A 19,560-nucleotide genomic window follows, 5' to 3' on the forward strand; every position below is an offset into this window, starting at 1 on the left:
GAATTTTAAGCTATCATGGGCACAGAATCAGTCAAACTGGACAGCTGAAGACTGAGAAAGAACAATTGATTTCTTTTTTCTTAACTGTCCAGGTTGGTGAGTTTGTTTAAAGTTTTGTACATGCTGAGGTGCTTTTCTGGTCACCAAACTTGATCATTTGATTTACTGTTTCCAGATAGTTTGAACCAATCTGACCATTTTCCTCTTATCAACAAGGCATTTCCAGCCACATTACTTTCCCTTACTCAGTTATTTTTTCACACCCTTTTGTGTAGACTCTAGAGACTGCTGCTTGAGATCAGCAGTTTCTGAAATACTCAAACCAGCCCATCTGATAGCAACACCTACTCCACAATCAAAGAAATCCCACTTTTTCTTTATTCTGATATATGTTGTGGACATTGACTGAAACTTGTATCTGCATGATTATTTGCATTGTGCTACATTGCTGCTACATGATTGATTATATAACTGCATGCATGTGCAGGTATACAGATATTCATAATAACGTGGTGGTAAGTGTGTGATAGATAGATAGACAGACAGACAGACAGACAGACAGACAGACAGACAGACAGACACAGACAGACAGACAGACAGACAGACAGACAGATAGATAGATAGATAGATAGATAGATAGATAGATAGATAGATAGATAGATAGATAGATAGATAGATAGATACTTTATTGATGCCATGAGGGAAATTCCTGTGTTACTGGAACTTAGACAGTTACAAGATACAACACACACAAAAATATAAAATGATGGCAAAAGGTGTTTTTTTTTAATGAAGGCAAAGTTTGAAGAAAACATTCATCATTTCCATCAAAAAACATTATTTCTAACTCTGACATGTCAGCATGTCCTGTTCTTTTGCCATATTTTCTAATTTCAGTCTAATTTCGTGTGTGTTTCCTTACACACAATTTTCCTTACACACAGTACAATTTTTGAGTGATCCCAAACTTTTGAGCGGTAGTATATATATATATATATATATATATATATTTATGCACAAAAATATAAGACTGAGAAGAAAGAAGAAAACTTAATTAAATTGAACACAGTTGTGGATTTAACCATATTTAGATATATTTAGATCAGTATCTACATTACAGTACAGTACACGTGTGCAAACTGGCAGTATATAGTAAATATGAAGAACCTTGTGTGTTCTTCAAAAAAGTGTTACTAGTTGCAATAGTGCAGTGTGACGCACCCAGGTGAACTATTTTACAATGTTATTGCGAATGGTATTGTATGCGGAAATAACCATTGAAGCCCATTGTTGCAATTTTAAACATTATTTAAAAAAAAAATCTCTATGGCACACATTTTGCGATATTTCAGGAATAAAATACTACAAGTAACATATGTAATTTTGTCCACAGCTTAGTGCAGAGAGATTAGAAACAGGCGCACATGTTTTTTGAATATAGAATGCTGGTAATGTTGTAGTGCTCACATTTTCATCCAAAAATGCTGTAGTGAGACAGATTAGAGTGTGGGGTGCTGGGATATGTAGGGTTTTCCTTCTTAATTCACTCACCTTTAGATGAAATTATGTTGTATTCTTTAAACATGTTGCACATTTTTGCCTGTTTGACAGAATCTAATATTGTGACAGGTTATAATTCTCTTGAAAACTGCAGCTGTTTTCAGTAAATCTCTTCTGTAGAGGTTTAAAAGTCCAGTTTGGCCAAAAATGACATATATGCACGATATCTCTTACCTCAAATGTAGCTAGCAGGCAAGTGATTTATAGCTTTTGTGTAGCATTGTGTATACTTACTGTCTCTCATCATTACCATGCCTCCAAATGGTTTAATCATGGCAAGAGGAAATTGGATATGATTGTTTAAACCTCATCTCGGCGCTGTAATGTAAATAAGTCACTATGGATACAAACACCTGTCAGGTTGTAAATGTAAAATGCATTGTCTCATATGTTGCACAATAAACGTACATTTGTTGTTAGTTACCGAACAGACGATTTCCAGATTGGAAATCTACAAACACATCAATATCAGTTTAAACCTGAATGTGAATACAGTGTAGAATGAAAGTACACAGTTCCTCTCTTACACCAGATGTCGGTAACCAGCTCAAGACATGTTTGCTATTTGAAATTTGCTTCGATGTTTTTTTTCACTGAAGCTAAGACGCTTACATAGCTAAAATGTTAAGGAAGCTTTTAGCTACTGGTTTAAAAATCACCTTGCAAGTTAAACATTTGTCTCACAGGACATTGTCTGAAAAAATTTAAGAATTATAAGGCATTTTCAACTATAACAATCATCCAAATGACTTCTATTCAGTTTCGAAATCGGAATCCATAATCAAGTATATACATACTGTATATTTGTCTGAAATTTATAAACAACGTTGTTTCGTATTTAATCTGATTTAAGGGAAGCATGTAAAAAATATGTAGACATGCACAACACTTCACTGAAGGCTTTTATTAATAGTTAGCATCACTAGCTTCTAGTTCAAAACAAAAGAAACCGATTGACTACATTTGGGGATAAGATGAACAAAGTACATTTAGTGCAATATACAAACTTAAGTTATCTGGGTTAAAGTTAATGAGAGACAGTTTAAGCACTTGGATACATTCATTTCCTGGGTTTCAGGGGCTCAGTTTATGCAAATTATCTGCATATATTTCATTCTTCTGATGTTTTCGTTTCTGATTTTTCTTGATTTTTCATCCAACTTAATAGTTTTGGGTATAATTCAATTAAAGAAAGAAAAAATAGTCAAGATTATTTCCGTTCATTTGCCGAACAATCTGTGTCCACAGTTGAATTTAAGGAGATTTGTCCTGCTGGTCCTGGCTACCATTACTCACCCAACACCTTGAAATTGAATCAGAGGGTTGTCGAACAGCACGGCCCTGCTCTGGTTTCTCAGCCGAATCGCACTTCGACAGTGACTAGATACGACACATCGTTATTACAATCAACAACAAGAAATGAATCACCACATAACCAAAGACCTACAAGACCCCAATCTCCAACTATCAGCCATAATGTCAGGATTCAGCAATCCAGTACTGGTCAGAGACAGCCGCATACATCAGAGGTTTTCATCATTCAGAGTGAACCACAGCTGAGTCAGCACAGACAAACAGGAGGGCTTGCTCCTTCAACTAGCCAGCCGAGCAGAGAACGTCCCTGTGAGTACCAACAACATTAAAACTGACTGAATTCATTTTAATTATCCTCAAAGTGAGTTAGCTTGTTGCTAAGAATGTCATCAAAACAACAAAAAGTACTGTTATCATTAGCCTCCTTTATTATTTATCTAAACTAATAAAACACACATACATACACCGATCAGCCATAACATTGTGAGCAGTGTCAGGTGAAGTGAATAACACTGATTATCTCCTCATCATGGCACCTGTTAGTGGGTGGGATACATTAGGCAGCAAGTGAACATTTTGTTCTCAAAGTTGATTTGTTAGAAGCAGGAAAAATGGACAAGTTTGACAAGGACCAAATTGTGATGGCTAGACGACTGGATCAGAGTATCTCCAAAACTGCAGATCTTGTAGGGTGTTCCCGGGCTGCAGTGGTCAGTATCTATCAAAAGTGGTCTAAGGAAGGAACAGTGGTGAACCGGTGACAGGGTCATGGGCGGCCAAGGCTCATTGAGCTCACTGAGTTACTGTTGCTCAAATTGCTGAGGAAGTGAATGCTGGTTCTGATAGAAAGGTGTCAGAATACACACTGCATGACGGATCAGGGCTGTTTTGGCAGCAATAGGGGGACTAACACAATATTAGGCCGGTTGTCATAATGTTATGCCTGGTCAGTGTACATAACCAAACAAAACATCTCTGCCAGATTTACAAATGTTATGTATAACCCACTGAAAGGAGAACACACAAATGCCCATTTTTGCCTAGTGTCATTCTGATAGAGGAGAGAGGATATGCCACCCCTTCCTTCCTTTTTTCCTCCCTCAATGCATGGCCAGTTTTGCTCTCTTGGACTCCTTGGCATGGATGGAAATAATTATTGAAAAATAGAATATGGACTCATTTATATTTAATAGTTTGACTAATATCAGCTCGAAATCCAAACATCTGTTTTGCATATAAAATTCTTGTTTCAAAATGTAAAACAAATAAATGCAATTTATAATAAGCATGATACATGTTGTTCAGTTGTTATTAGGACCCACACAGGCAGGCCATCGATTATCAGACAGCATCATTCTGAAATCGGACCTCTCCCAGTTCCCTCGACGGCTCGTCCACCTCCACCCAGAACAGGTCAGAACCTTATTCCAAATCATGCTTCATCTTAAATCATAATCATTCCTAGTTTCTTGTTTAATTCCTTTTTTCTCTTGTTTCACCTTTGCCACTATGATTATGCACAATATAATTTTCCCATTTTCTTTCCAAGTTTTAGTTTATTTTTTTATAGTTTAAGCAAATGTGTGTTAGTGTAGCTATGCTTTTTTTAAATTTATTTATTTATTATTTTTCTTTTGCATTAGCCATGTGGCTTTGGTGAAAAACTGTCAGAGAATAGCAAACCTCAGACATCAAGCATATCTTGAGAAGGGAAAGATGTATGTACTTTTCATTTTTTGGTGAAGAAACAATATTTATACTAGCAGGTTTTGTACACGGAATAACTGAACCCTCATTCGTTTGCAACGTTAAATGGTTTCTAATGTCATCCTTTCTGAAAATGAGAACGGTATCTGTAAGCAGATACTGTACAGAAAACCGCACAGACTATAACGGAGCCAGCAAGCAAATTTTTTTTTATTCAGTGAAATGTGGACACAATATGGAATACGGTTTTAGTTCATTCCTTTGATATGTAAAGAGACTGAGATGGTGCCAGTGTTTTAAGCAAGCCAAAAAATGTGGACTTGAGTTGAGAGAGTAACCCTAATCATTCTATTTATAGTGAATTTGAGTGAACGTTGTATCGTTTACTGCAATGTTCTGCTAATACATATAATCTCAGCCTATTAAAAGAAAGAAAGAAAGACAGAAAGAAAGAAAGAAAGAAAGAAAGAAAGAAAGAAAGAAAGAAAGAAAGAAAGAGCATTGCTGGGAAGAGTTTTCTTGCCAAGTTACCTTGTATGGACTGGCTCACTAGGATGCAGGTATGGAGTGTGAGACATGCTGCATACTTGATTTTAGCCTCAATGCTAATAGCTTCCTGCTGTATAATCCATGATACAGGATATAGGCTTCTTAATCTTTACCTATCATAGCTAAGCAGGGCTTTCTCCTGAAAAACATGTAGTAAGACTATTTCTAACAGGTTTTTGTTTTATCCAGCTGCATTTACTCAGAGCAAAATTTTTTGTTTTATCCAGCTGCATTTACTCAGAGCAAATTATAACATCCAAGGGAAAAATAAAACAGCAACAGATCAAAAAAAATTACAAAATTAAAATACATAATCGCTGAGTTGGAATAAGGGTCACTCCCTTGTGTCTGTATTTTGTTGGATAAACTTTTGCTTTAATTACATCCTTTAGTCTGTTGGGATACGTCTCTACCAACTTTGCATATCTAGACTTTGCAATATTTGCCCAGTCTTCTTTGCAGAACTGCTCAAGTTCAGTTAAATTTGACGTTGGCCATTGGTGGACTGCAGTCTTCAGGTCATTCCACAAATTTTCAATGGGGTTTAAGTCTGGACTCTGATGGCAAAGTGTGATTATTTTGAAAAGCTTCTTTTCTATACCCACTGTACAACAGCACTTCGATCTGACATAGCTAACTAATGCCTGCAATGGAAAATGGTTAGCTGGTTTATTGAGGTTTATTGGTCAGGTAGTCTCTAATCCACAAAATCAGGGTTTTCTCAATTTGTGCTACAAGCAGCTTCTCTCCTATTAGAGTCGGCTGGATGTTGTTAAAGGCACTTGAAAATTGAAACACATGGCTTTCACAGTGCAGGTGAGAATAGGATCTGTGCAACCTCCATGCCCATATCTAATTCTAGGGGGTCCACATGTGTCCAGAGGAAACCTAAGACATGCCTTTTGATGAATGTCTTCCGGTGTGATGTCATCGCTATAGTGTTGGGTTTGGAGAAATATGCATCCTCAACATTTGCATCAGGATCCTGTTCTGCCTTTTATGACATATATGACACACATATCGTGTGAAAGCGGGCAAAGTGTTGGAGAGATTTCAGCATGATTGAAGTGACACACAGAGGCTGTGTTGCCAGATAAAGAGACCTAAACAATCACAAACACAGGATCTCCCTGGACTGAAAATATGGCATGTTAATGTAGCTCTATGTTTGGACTGCAAAGCATTAAATGTTGTAATCCTGGACATATAATCCTCTGAATGGCTTCCTTGTATCCTCAGGGATTAGTGGCCTGAGGGCAACAGTGCTCTATGCAGTACGAGTAGTTTAAAAAAATCTGTCCTACTAATATTAATGAAATAAAAATAAAAGTAGATAGACCATACAAACTTTGTCCAATCAAAATATAAATAACACAAAGGAAGATAGAACAGTAAGCTGTCTGGCTGTGTGTGTGTGTGTGTGTGTAATTGTTTGGCCCGCATTCGTATTATGCCATCGACAAGACATAATGCATTGCGCAACCCTAATAGTTTCATTCTAGCACAACTGTTAAATATTAGATTTTAGCCATTCTATTTAACCAGACATCACTGCTACTATATTCACTGTATTGTTTCTGTGTGTTTTGCAGACAAGCGTGTGTGTGAGGCTAACCCTCAGGTTTGTGGGCCGGGTCGGTGTTTCGATATGCCTGGAGGGAAACACACGTGTGTATGTAATCCTGGCTTCATCCTCAATTCTCAAGCAGGTCATTGCCAAGGTAAGAAACTTTCTCCATGTGTATTCTAATCTTCTCAAAACTGCAGACTCAATGAGTGTGTTCTCGCTCATGTGGTTAAAGCTGAAAAATGGCGCCCTCTCTGGTCAAAAAATGGCAAAGAAAAAAAAATAAAATGAAAATATGTTAAAATACACTATATTGCCAAAAGTATTCGCTCACCCATCCAAATAATCAGAATCAGGTGTTCCAATCACTTCCATGGCCACAGGTGTATAAAATCAAGCACCTAGGAATGCAGACTGTTTTTACAAACATTTGTGAAAGAATGGGTCGCTCTCAGGAGCTCAGTGAATTCCAGCGTGGAACTGTGATAGGATGCCACCTGTGCAACAAATCCAGTGGTGAAATTTCCTCGCTCCTAAATATTCCACAGTCAACTGTCAGCTGTATTATAAGAACGTGGAAGTGTTTGGGAACGACAGCAACTCAGCCACGAAGTGGTAGGCCACGTAAACTGACGGAGCGGGGTCAGCGGATGCTGAGGCGCATAGTGCGAAGAGGTCGCCAACTTTCTGCAGAGTCAATCGCTACAGACCTCCAAACTTCATGTGGCCTTCAGATTAGCTCAAGAACAGTGCGCAGAGAGCTTCATGGAATGGGTTTCCATGGCCGAGCAGCTGCATCCAAGCCATACATCACCAAGTGCAATGCAAAGCGTCAGATGCAGTGGTGTAAAGCACGCCGCCACTGGACTCTAGAGCAGTGGAGACGCGTTCTCTGGAGTGACGAATCGCGCTTCTCCATCTGGCAATCTGATGGACGAGTCTGGGTTTGGCGGTTGCCAGGAGAACGGTACTTGTCTGACTGCATTGTGCCAAGTGTAAAGTTTGGTGGAGGGGGGATTATGGTGTGGGGTTGTTTTTCAGGAGCTGGGCTTGGCCCCTTAGTTCCAGTGAAAGGAACTCTGAATGCTTCAGCATACCAAGACATTTTGGACAATTCCATGCTCCCAACTTTGTGGGAACAGTTTGGAGCTGGCCCCTTCCTCTTCCAACATGACTGTGCACCAGTGCACAAAGCAAGGTCCATAAAGACATGGATGACAGAGTCTGGTGTGGATGAACTTGACTGGCCTGCACAGAGTCCTGACCTCAACCCGATAGAACACATTTGGGATGAATTAGAGCGGAGACTGAGAGCCAGGCCTTCTCGTCCAACATCAGTGCCTGACCTCACAAATGCGCTTCTGGAAGAATGGTCAAAAATTCCCATAAACACTCTCCTAAACCTTGTGGACAGCCTTTCCAGAAGAGTTGAAGCTGTTATAGCTGCAAAGGGTGGACCGACGTCATATTGAACCCTATGGATTAGGAATGGGATGTCACTTAAGTTCATATGCGAGTCAAGGCAGGTGAGCGAATACTTTTGGCAATATAGTGTATATATTACACAGAAATATATAGTGAACATTTTGTAATATATTTAGAAAGAGAGAGAGAGAGAGAGAGAGAGAGAGAGTGTGAATGTGTGTGTGTATGTGTGTGTGTATGTGTGTGTGTGTGTGTGTGTGTGTGTGTGTGTGTGGATGTAAAATACATTACAACATATTTTAAAGCATTGAGTAATTCCATGACTATGTACTGTAATATATATATATATATATATATATATATATATATATATATATATATATATATTATATATTATATATTATATAATCTTCCAAGTATACCTTTACAGTGGGGTAAAAATGATGATGATGATGATTATTATTATTATTAATCATATAATTCATGCAAGCACTTATCTTGTAAATTATGTTCAAGCAAGACCTAAGTGGAAATTCATCTGATGCAGGATAACTGCATGACCCTGATATCGGCGCTGATAAACAAATAAAGATGGTGTTTTTTGCAGTGCAGGATGTTCTGTATGCACTTACTGATTTCAATATAATTCTGTGAGAACAGAACATTCAGTTTAGGATTTTAACACTGGATCTGTCTTGGCACTACATAATGGATTCCTAATAGATAATAAATAACACTTGAATAAAAATGCTGGAATTGTTTGTGATAACTGATGGTTCGGCTATAAAGCTATAATCTAAACTAAAATTCATGAAGAAATTCAATTCTATGAAGAAATGCTCTTGTTGTTTTTCTCAAGAATCTCTGCATTTGACCATTTTATATTCTTTAGGCTTTACTACATTTTCCCATGGACCTTTTAAAGCTCCTAAAGGTCAGAGTTCCTTTAGAATGGTTCGAAGACTTTGGTCATGCTTTCGCACATTGGCCTCAGCAAACAATTTGCTTTTGTTTTCAAGAAGCTTTATATTTACCATCCAGATAATCACCTTTAGAGTTTTATTTTGTCTGGCTCGATAACCTTTTGACCCTGAAGGTCATGGGATCCAAACCTTTAAGCCTCCTCAGCTGGTCTTTTGTCCTTGAAGTCTATATCCCAAACACTAGATTTCATTTGAGCCAAGCCAGATACAATAACCGTGTATCCACTAATGACCCTACTAGTCAACAGTTTGCTATTATATTGACTACAGTAACAAAAGTTTTGATGTTTTCTTTTCTTTTCACTTTTTCCACATTTTGTTATGTTACAGCTTTATTCCAAAATGAATTGAATTCATTATTTTTCTCAAAATTCTACAAACAATACCCCATAATGACAAAATAAAAAGAAGTTTGTTTGAAATCTTTGCAAATTTATTAAAATTAAAAAAACGAAAGAAAAAAAATCAGATGAACCTTAGTCTTTGCTCAATATTGAAGCACCTTTGACACCAATTACAGCCTCAAGTCTTTCTGAGTATGATGCTACAAGCTTGGCACACCTATTTTTGGGTGGTTTCTCCCATTCTTCTTTGCAGGACCTCTCAAGCTCCATCAGGTTGGATGGGGAGCGTCGGTGCACAGCCATTTTCAGATCTCTCAGGAGATGGTCAATCTGGGCTCTGGCTGGGCCATTCAAGGACATTCAAAGAGTTGTCCCGTAGCCACTCCTGTTAGAAGATGAACCGTCGCCCCAGTCTAAGGTCCAGAGCACTCTGGAGCAGGTTTTCATCAAGGATGTCTCTGTACATTGCTGCATTCATCTTTCTCTTGATCCTCACTTGTCTCCCAGTTCCTGCCCCCTGAAAAACATCCCCACAGCATGATGCTGCCACCACCATGCTTCACTGTAGGGATGGTATTGGCCAGGTGATGAGCGGTGCCTGGTTTCCTCCAGACATGATGCTTGCCATTCAGGCCAATGAGTTCTTTGTTTCATCAGAATTTTGTTTCTCATGGTCTGAGAGTCCTTCAGGTGCCTTTTAGCAATCTCCAAGTGGACTGTCATGTGCCTTTTACTGAAGAGTCTGGCCACTCTACCATACAAGCCTGATTGTTGGAGTGCTGCAAAGATGCTTGTTCTTCTGGAAGGTTCTCCTCTCTCCACAGAGAAACACTGGAGCATCTCCCTGACTAAGGCCATTCTCCCCGATCGCTCAGTTTGGCGAGTCCTGGTGGTTCCAAACTTCTTCCATTTACGGATGATGGAGGTCACTGTGCTCATTGGGACATTCAATGCTGCAGAAATTTTTCTCTACCCTTCCGTAGATCTGTGTCTTGATACAGTCCTGTTTCGGAGGTCTACATACAATTCCTTGGACTTCATGGCTTGGTTTGTGCTCTGACATGCACTGTTAACTGTGGGACCTTATATAGACTCGTGTGTGCCTTTCCAAATCATGTCTAATCAACTGAATTTACCACAGGTGGACTCCAATCAAGTTGTAGAAACATGTCAAGGATGATCAGTGGAAACAGGATGCACCTGAGCTCAATTTTGAGTGTCATGGCAAAGTCTGTGAAAACTTATGTACACGTGATTTTTTCGTTTTTTTTTATTTTTAATAAGATTTCAAACAAACTTCTTTCACATTGTCATTATGGGGTGTTGTTTGTAGAATTTTGACGAAAATAATTAATTGAGTCCATTTTGGAATAAGGCTGTAACATAACCAAATGTGGAAATGTGAATACTTTCTGAATGCACTGTAGATACTACATCACATTTATTTTTGTAACTATGTTATTGTAATTTAATTAGTAACCAGCAAATAGCCATCTTTCTAATCTGCAAACTGGAAACTGTGGATGAGAGGATCACTGGCAATAGCCACCAGTAGACTATGGTAGCTTTGATGTAACAAAGAAAGGTACAGGAAGTCATTCTTGCCTACTGCTATCTGACTCTACAATGTGTCACTAATGAAGCTGGGGAACTATGTGGATGTTGGAGACAATGGACATACACTATATTGCCAAAAGTATTCGCTCACCCATCCAAATAATCAGAATCAGGTGTTCCAATCACTTCCATGGCCACAGGTGTATAAAATCAAGCACCTAGGCATGCAGACTGTTTTTACAAACATTTGTGAAAGAATGGGTCGCTCTCAGGAGCTCAGTGAATTCCAGCGTGGAACTGTGATAGGATGCCACCTGTGCAACAAATCCAGTCGTGAAATTTCCTCGCTCCTAAATATTCCACAGTCAACTGTCAGCTGTATTATAAGAACGTGGAAGTGTTTGGGAACGACAGCAACTCAGCCACCAAGTGGTAGGCCACGTAAACTGACGGAGCGGGGTCAGCGGATGCTGAGGTGCATAGTGCGAAGAGGTCGCCAACTTTCTGCAGAGTCAATCGCTACAGACCTCCAAACTTCATGTGGCCTTCAGATTAGCTCAAGAACAGTGCGCAGAGAGCTTCATGGAATGGGTTTCCATGGCCGAGCAGCTGCATCCAAGCCATACATCACCAAGTGCAATGCAAAGCGTCGGATGCAGTGGTGTAAAGCACGCCGCCACTGGACTCTAGAGCAGTGGAGACGCGTTCTCTGGAGTGACGAATCGCGCTTCTCCATCTGGCAATCTGATGGACGAATCTGGGTTTGGCGGTTGCCAAGAGAACGGTACTTGTCTGACTGCATTGTGCCAAGTGTAAAGTTTGGTGGAGGGGGGATTATGGTGTGGGGTTGTTTTTCAGGAGCTGGGCTTGGCCCCTTAGTTCCAGTGAAAGGAACTCTGAATGCTTCAGCATACCAAGACATTTTGGACAATTCCATGCTCCCAACTTTGTGGGAACAGTTTGGAGCTGGCCCCTTCCTCTTCCAACATGACTGTGCACCAGTGCACAAAGCAAGGTCCATAAAGACATGGATGACAGAGTCTGGTGTGGATGAACTTGACTGGCCTGCACAGAGTCCTGACCTCAACCCGATAGAACACCTTTGGGATGAATTAGAGCGGAGACTGAGAGCCAGGCCTTCTCGTCCAACATCAGTGTGTGACCTCACAAATGCGCTTCTGGAAGAATGGTCAAAAATTCCCATAAACACACTCCTAAACCTTGTGGACAGCCTTCCCAGAAGAGTTGAAGCTGTTATAGCTGCAAAGGGTGGACCGACGTCATATTGAACCCTATGGATTAGGAATAGGATGTCACTTAAGTTCATATGCGAGTCAAGGCAGGTGAGCGAATACTTTTGGCAATATAGAGTATCTACTTGAGCCGTAGTATCTATTTTGCTCCTACGCTGCATATTGCATGAAATTTTTACACAGTGTCACTGCACATTCTTACACCATCATTTTATTTATGGCTTAATTAAAAACACTTTAGTCTTTAATTAAAAATACTTTAGTCACACACTTACAAACTGCTCATCATACATATTTAATGTACAGTTTTAAACTACCAGACTATATATTTTTCCCTACAGTTTCTGTCTGCAAATAACCTAAAAGCTATTGTATAAATACTTTTTCTTATTTGTGACATTTGCGAATTAATCGTGCACTCAAACTTTGTCCTCAATGTTGCTCTTGTGTTGTGGGTTTTGTGACACTAAATGTCCTCTTGGGGATTAATGAAGTACTCTCTACTACTCTACTCTACTAATCAGATAATTAGCCTGACAGATAGACCTAAGGAAGCTAAAACTCCTAAAATCCTCCTATGTTTCACATAGTAGAGTATATATTACTTTAAATATTATTTAATTACATTTTTTATTTTATTTTATTTTATTTTATTTTATTTTATTTTATTTTATTTTATTTTATTTTATTTTATTTTATTTTATTTTATTTTTTGAAAACCAACTTTCTGCCTTTTTTGTGCAGTATGCCATTGGTAATTTTTAACCAGCCTAAAAATGTATAATAATTTTTAATAATAATTGATTATATAGATTTATATGCTAAATTTATATCTTTCCGTAAAGCTGTTTTGTCTTTTCTTAAAAGTACAATACAAATGAAAAAAAATGAAATGAATTTAGTTGAATTTAAAACTATCACGCATTGTGTATCAATGTTATCATTACATTCTTAATAAAATGAAAGGAAATGTATCTGTTTATGTTTTCACAGATATAAATGAATGTTTGTTGTCTCCAAGGCCGTGTTTGGCTGGTTACTGTGAGAACACATTGGGAAGTTTTCAGTGTGTGTGTCCTTCAGGTTACAGGACTAATGCCCAGCAAAACCTTTGCACAGGTCAGCAAGTGTTAACAGCATCTTCAATTTCTAATACTGTCTACAGTATGTCTTATGACTCGAAATGTAACACAGGTGTGTACTAGCAATGAAACAAACTTCAGCTTGGCACTACAAGGAGTTGACATGTTTTTAAACATGTTTTTTATCTGCATTTTTTGGAGGGCATATAGATAAGAGAAGTTGGGTGTGTTAAAACAAGTACTGGAACATAGGGTTGGTATTTTATTGAGCTAAACTACAGATTCCTGCCAATTTTTCTTTAACAATTTCATCTAAACCTTTCTCTGCCAACATTTTTCTCTGTTAGAGTCATATTCAGAGTTGTTAAATTAAGTGTGTATAGTGAGTATACCAAAAATGCAAATTCAGACCTGCAAAGAAAAGAAAAGAATCTATATACAACCCTTAAAGAGCTCTATTTGGCACTTCATATATGGAACCCCTGAAAGGTTCTATATAGATCTCTATTTAAAGATTCAATCAAAAGAACCCTACAGGATCCTTTGTAGCATGCGAAACGGTTTGATTTGGAAATTTTTGTGGGTTAATTCATTCTTGAGTAATTTCTTGTTATAATAGTAGTAATCAAGCATAAAATATGGCATGCAATATATATTGAATTCAGAATTTATTCTACAGTGCAAACAAGCAACGTAAATGACAATTACAAAATATAGCAAAAAAAAAAGTAAATGCATGCATAATGAAACTTTAGCCAAAAGAACCTTTTTTTTGCATAAAGCATTCTAAAGCTAGATAAAGAAATGTAGGGCTCCAAGTAGAAGAAAGTAGGACTGGAATTGTGGATAAAATGATGATCTACAAGCATTGCAGATGAGTGCTTGTTCAGCTTATCCTTCAAATCGCGGCCACTTTCTCTTTACAGGAATGGCACACTGTTTCCACATTTACTAATGTTCTACTTTTTAGTGACAACCTATTCCATCTCAAAATACTATAATGATAATCAATCACATTTTTAATATATTACAGATATTGATGAGTGTCGCCTGATCCCGAACCCTTGCACTAATGGGCGCTGTGAGAACACACTCGGCAGCTTCAGGTGTTTGTGCAGGACAGGATACAAACTGCAGAACAACACCTGCACGGGTAAACTCACCTTCTGCATCTCTGCTACTTTAATTCTTACTCCCAGTTAATCCCAGTGTCTCACACCACCGATTTCTGTTGAACAACAATGACATATATGAACCTCTAAAGATGTGCAGCTCATAATGTTATAGAGTTCAGGTCATCTGCAAGATCTGTGTGTTTCAGACATCGATGAGTGTGATGACTCACTCCGCTGTCCAGGGAAGGAGTGCATAAACACTCAAGGTTCCTACAACTGTGTGTCCTGCAAACCTGGATTTGGTCTCCTTAACGGCCAGTGCTCAGGTGTGTTAAATCAATGCACAGTCAAGTTATTCATTCAGGGGTAAAGAAAACTTTACACTGAAAATGAAAAAATGTTGAGTTACAAGGTCTCCAGTTTCTCATTATGGCTTTCACGTTTGAGATAGTTAACTCTGGGTCAGTGTAAACCCCAGATAAATGGAATCCTGGGTTGTCTGGTTTCATGTTTCACACTGCTTATACTTTATCCACACACACTTTCATGACATTCTGGGTTTAGCTGTCTGGCGCTACCGAGCCGTTTTTATTAATTGTTGCTACATCCTGGTTTTCATGTGAAATGAGGCACTCGCTGTACAGTTTCTGATTGGGTGTCAGTCCTTAACATCTCGCCATAACATTCTAATACTGCATTATTCCAACACTGCACACTTTTGGCACCACAATGCAGGATTAAGCAACTTTTTAAAAACACACAAACCTTAAGCAACCTACTAGCTCTGTTCAGTGGGCTGTGTCTCAGTTGTGTCTCGAAAACTCTAACCTTACATTTAAAAGTTTTTAGTAATTTAGAAAACCCAGAGTGACACACAAAACAAACCTTTTATTAGGTTTAAATGTTTTTAAACACTGTAATAAGAAACATTAATATTAGTATTCAGTAGTGTAATTACACAGTTTGAGATACCAATATTACTTTTTTAAATCATTTAGCACACAGTGTCACATGTTAATTTCTGCAGATGTGCACAAGCGACACTCTAAATGACAGCAGAATATGTGCTGTGGACATCTTGCATATTTAACAAGTAAAAATCTGCCTGATTTCAACCTTACAATCCACATGTTTCCTTTTTCTACCAACTACTTAACAATTCATTACATTTTTGACATTAGCCTTATTGCTTATTTTCTCATGTCACACAGATATTGATGAATGTCGTCAGCGTCCATCGCTTTGCTCTAGTGGCCGCTGTGAGAACACACCTGGCAGCTACAGATGTGTGTGTAATAAAGGGTTCAAGCAACAGGGTAGCATCTGCACAGGTACAGCACAGACTGTCTGAATTACATTCTGAATTTTTATAATCATTGGCTCTTCATTTGTAATGTATATCACACATTTCATGATAGCAAACATTTCTTTTTGGCAAATCATTTAGGGCATCTACTTTGTTCACGGGTAAGTTTAAATCAATCAATTAGAGACAATTTTATTTCAGCTTTAATGCACTATATCAGGATTCCAGTGGATGAAATGTTGGCTGTATCTCTAACAAGTCTGGATGATGAGATTTTAAGAACTTCTGATTGGCTAGTGGTCATAGTTTGGAGTTAAATGGGAACAGAGCCAGTGCCATTTTAATACCATGGGAAAATTTAAGCAACCCTGCCAAGTTCTCTCAAAATGGCTGTCGACCTCCACAACTCTTTTTCCTCATTTGGATCAATTTCCAAACAAATTAAGGTACCACAAGCATCTGTACATTCAGTTGTATGCAATGGTCACAAATGAACTCCCAGGCTTGAATGAGCTTTTGTTCAAAAGGTTTAATTAAACTCTAAGACATTTAAGAGATGTCTAAGATGCCAACTATTAAGAGATGCTCCTTTTCTAAGAATGGCACAGCCCCAGTGGAAGGGTGACGTTTGCTGGGGATGTTCTCTTGTATGAAACAAAAATAGTACTTAGCGCTATACATGGTGGAAAAAATGGTGAGGCTTTTAATCAGATGAACAACTTTCCAACTGTAAAGCATGGGGGTGGTAGCACCATGTTGTGGGAATGTTTTACAGGAATAGATACTGAAGAGAAAATTGATGACCAGAGGATTGTCTTGAAATACTGAAGCTACAGCCCAAGATATCAGCTGTAAAGTTGAAAGCTTGGTCTTTCAATAGGACAGTGATCTTAAACATACTTCCAAAGCTGTAACAAAATCGCTTAAAGATGGGAAAGTGAAAGTTTTGAAGTGGCCATAACAGAACCCTGCTCTGAATCCCATAGAAAGTTTAAAGACTGAACTGGAAAAAGTGTGTCTGAGGAAGAAACCCCACGGACCTGAATGAGTACCATCAAAATCCCAAATAAAATCTGAAATTTGGCTTTATACAGGAAACATGTTATGGTAACATGATATATGTGTAGTTTTGAAGAATTTAGTTTGAATCCATGTTTTGTAAAATTAGTCTCTATCTATCTATCTATCTATCTATCTATCTATCTATCTATCTATCTATCTATCTATCTATCTATCTATCTGATTGAAATCTTTCTGTCGAAAAAAAAAAAACCCTTTATCTCTATACTTTTAGCTTTAATTATTAGAGCTGCTAGTGGTATTTAACACATATTTTAAATCATTGAGTAGTTTAAAAATAATGTAATACTAATGAGAAAAACACTAGCTAAAATATGCTAACATAACAAAGTGCCCCAGGGGTGGAATGCTTGTTTTTGTGATGTCCTTGGAAATACAAGTTTTGACAGATTTCCAAAAACCAGTCATTTCATTTTAGAGAACTTTGATTGCCCCCAAAATATAAATGGCATCTGATGGTACTGTATACACATATGCATCTGTGTTTGTATTAGATGTGAATGAATGTGAGGACCCTCTGCAGTGCCCTGGTCAGGGATGTATTAATACTCTGGGTTCATATAGATGTGTGTCATGTGATCCCGGGTTTGAATTAATCAACAGAAGATGCACAGGTAAATACATTTGTCTCTGAATTTCTTTATTCAGGTATTCATTTAGTTGTAGCATTTGAATAATATTCATATAATCTGTTCTCTTAGATGTCGATGAGTGCCGTCAGGTTCCTGCCCCATGTGACAATGGCCGCTGTGAGAACACACTTGGCAGCTACAGATGTGTGTGTCATACAGGATACAAGCTTCAAGACAACACATGCACAGGTAAAATACTCATTCAAAGAGAGAGAGAGAGAGAGAGAGAGAGAGATGCCTACCATACATATTTGTGTGTGTGTGTGTGTAGATATAAATGAGTGCGAGAACCGTCTGCAGTGTCGTGGTCAGGTGTGCGTGAACACTCCAGGTTCGTACCAGTGCACATCCTGTGGAGCTGGATTCAGCTTTCAGAATGGACAATGCACAGGTCAGCAACAGTGTTTGGCATGTTTAATCACAATATTGGATTTATCACTTCCAGCACATTCTGCATGTGACGTTTATCAACTTTCATTAGTTAACTAGCAGCTCTGCATCAACTACCTTAGCTAGTTAGCAAACTAATGCCTGTTTGGACATAATCCACATCCATGTCCAACGATTGTTGCTACCTGTTAGCAGGGGTGCCGCTCAAATCCAAGCAACTGCAAACGTAATCATGCAATGGCAATGAAATAATTTACATTTATGGCATTCGGTAGACGCCCTAAATAGAATTGAAGTCTTTATTTGTCACATATACATTAAAGCAGAATGAAATTCTTTCTTCGCATATCACAACTTTGGAGGTTGGGGTCAGCACAGGGTCAGACATGGCACAGTGCCTCTGGAGTAGAGAGGGTTAAGGGCCTTGCTCAAGGACCCAACAGTGGTAGCTTGATAGTGCTGGTGTTTGAACCCCAATCTTCCAATCAACAACCCAGAGCCTTAACCGCTTGATCTCCTCATTCTGATTCATTAGCTCAGAGACTAAGAGTAATATCAGTCTAAAAACACTATTGGAGATAGCATAGTATAACTCACACAAGGCATAAACACTTCTTTTAAGTACTAATTTAAGTGCTTCAGGAAGAGTGACTGTTTAGATAACTAGGAGAAGTTTATTCCACCACCTGGACACCTGGTCTTTATGCATGCCTTCCCTGTACCCTGAGAGATGATGGGATCTGTCAAGCCGTGCTAGAGGATCAGAGGGAGTGTAGTGCGGTGTGGGGTGTGATAGCTTTGAGGTAAATGGGTGTTGGTATGGCAGTTATCATTGTTTTAAATCACATGCAGGCTGCTACAAGAAGCCAGTGGAAAATAGGAAATTTAAAGAAACTCTACACTTGATGATCAAAATTAAGATAATGACAAATCAACTTTAACTTAAGGTTTCTTAACCTGTCTCAATCAGACCTCACAAAAATGCTGCCTACCTTCAGAGCTTCTTCCCTAACTAAACACTATTTTATATATATATATATATATATATATATATATATATATATATATATATATATATACATATACATATATATATATGTATTGTTGTATAACCAGTAATCAGCAGGGGCGAGGTGTAAAGTGTGTTGTCTTGTATGCTGATGTTGTTTTTTGTGTTAGATGTGGATGAGTGTGCTCAGAACACACTCTGTGCTAACGGACGCTGTGAAAATACCCCCGGAAGTTTCCAGTGTGTGTGTCGACCTGGATTCAGATTGGAAGCAAATGCTTGTATAGGTAATGTTTCAAGATAGTGATATTATTTGTATAACCTTAGTTGTGATGGTTCAGGAAGGGCTAATTAGTCTAATATTACCATTATTATCATTATTATTACTATTATTCTTACGGTAACACAATAACAGTACACCAGTACTGCTCTAATACCTCAAAACTGACTTAAATATGAACTAATGATAAGTTAAGGCCTGGAATAATCATGAACTAATGAAGAGTTAACCTTAACTACAACATGATTCTCATAAATTCATGTACGAATAACAATCACCTTAAGTACATGACTGTATTAATTAGCATGTAAACTAAATCAAACCTGCTCTATAAGAAAAAAATATATGAATTAAATATGAATATGAATTATGATATAATTGTGAATAATAAGAAGTAAATTCTACAG

At 38.1% G+C, this 19,560-nt stretch overlaps 1 protein-coding gene across 4 annotated transcripts in view; it reads left to right on the plus strand.

The window, feature by feature from the left end:
- Window positions 1-19,560, plus strand: part of LOC131351762 (latent-transforming growth factor beta-binding protein 4-like) — a 63,315-nt gene that overhangs the window by 27,537 nt on the left and 16,218 nt on the right. For all 4 annotated transcript variants that reach the window (XM_058387308.1, XM_058387305.1, XM_058387307.1 and 1 more), the window contains 11 exons: window positions 2,809-3,183; window positions 4,180-4,287; window positions 6,723-6,851; window positions 13,253-13,378; window positions 14,375-14,494; window positions 14,663-14,782; window positions 15,668-15,787; window positions 17,337-17,456; window positions 17,544-17,663; window positions 17,746-17,865; window positions 19,044-19,160. In XM_058387308.1, the coding sequence (XP_058243291.1) occupies window positions 2,809-3,183; window positions 4,180-4,287; window positions 6,723-6,851; window positions 13,253-13,378; window positions 14,375-14,494; window positions 14,663-14,782; window positions 15,668-15,787; window positions 17,337-17,456; window positions 17,544-17,663; window positions 17,746-17,865; window positions 19,044-19,160 (1,575 nt within the window). The remainder of the gene's footprint in view (window positions 1-2,808; window positions 3,184-4,179; window positions 4,288-6,722; window positions 6,852-13,252; window positions 13,379-14,374; window positions 14,495-14,662; window positions 14,783-15,667; window positions 15,788-17,336; window positions 17,457-17,543; window positions 17,664-17,745; window positions 17,866-19,043; window positions 19,161-19,560) is intronic.

This window comes from Hemibagrus wyckioides, linkage group LG04 (genome assembly GCF_019097595.1).
Source record: "Hemibagrus wyckioides isolate EC202008001 linkage group LG04, SWU_Hwy_1.0, whole genome shotgun sequence".
NCBI lineage: Eukaryota > Metazoa > Chordata > Actinopteri > Siluriformes > Bagridae > Hemibagrus > Hemibagrus wyckioides.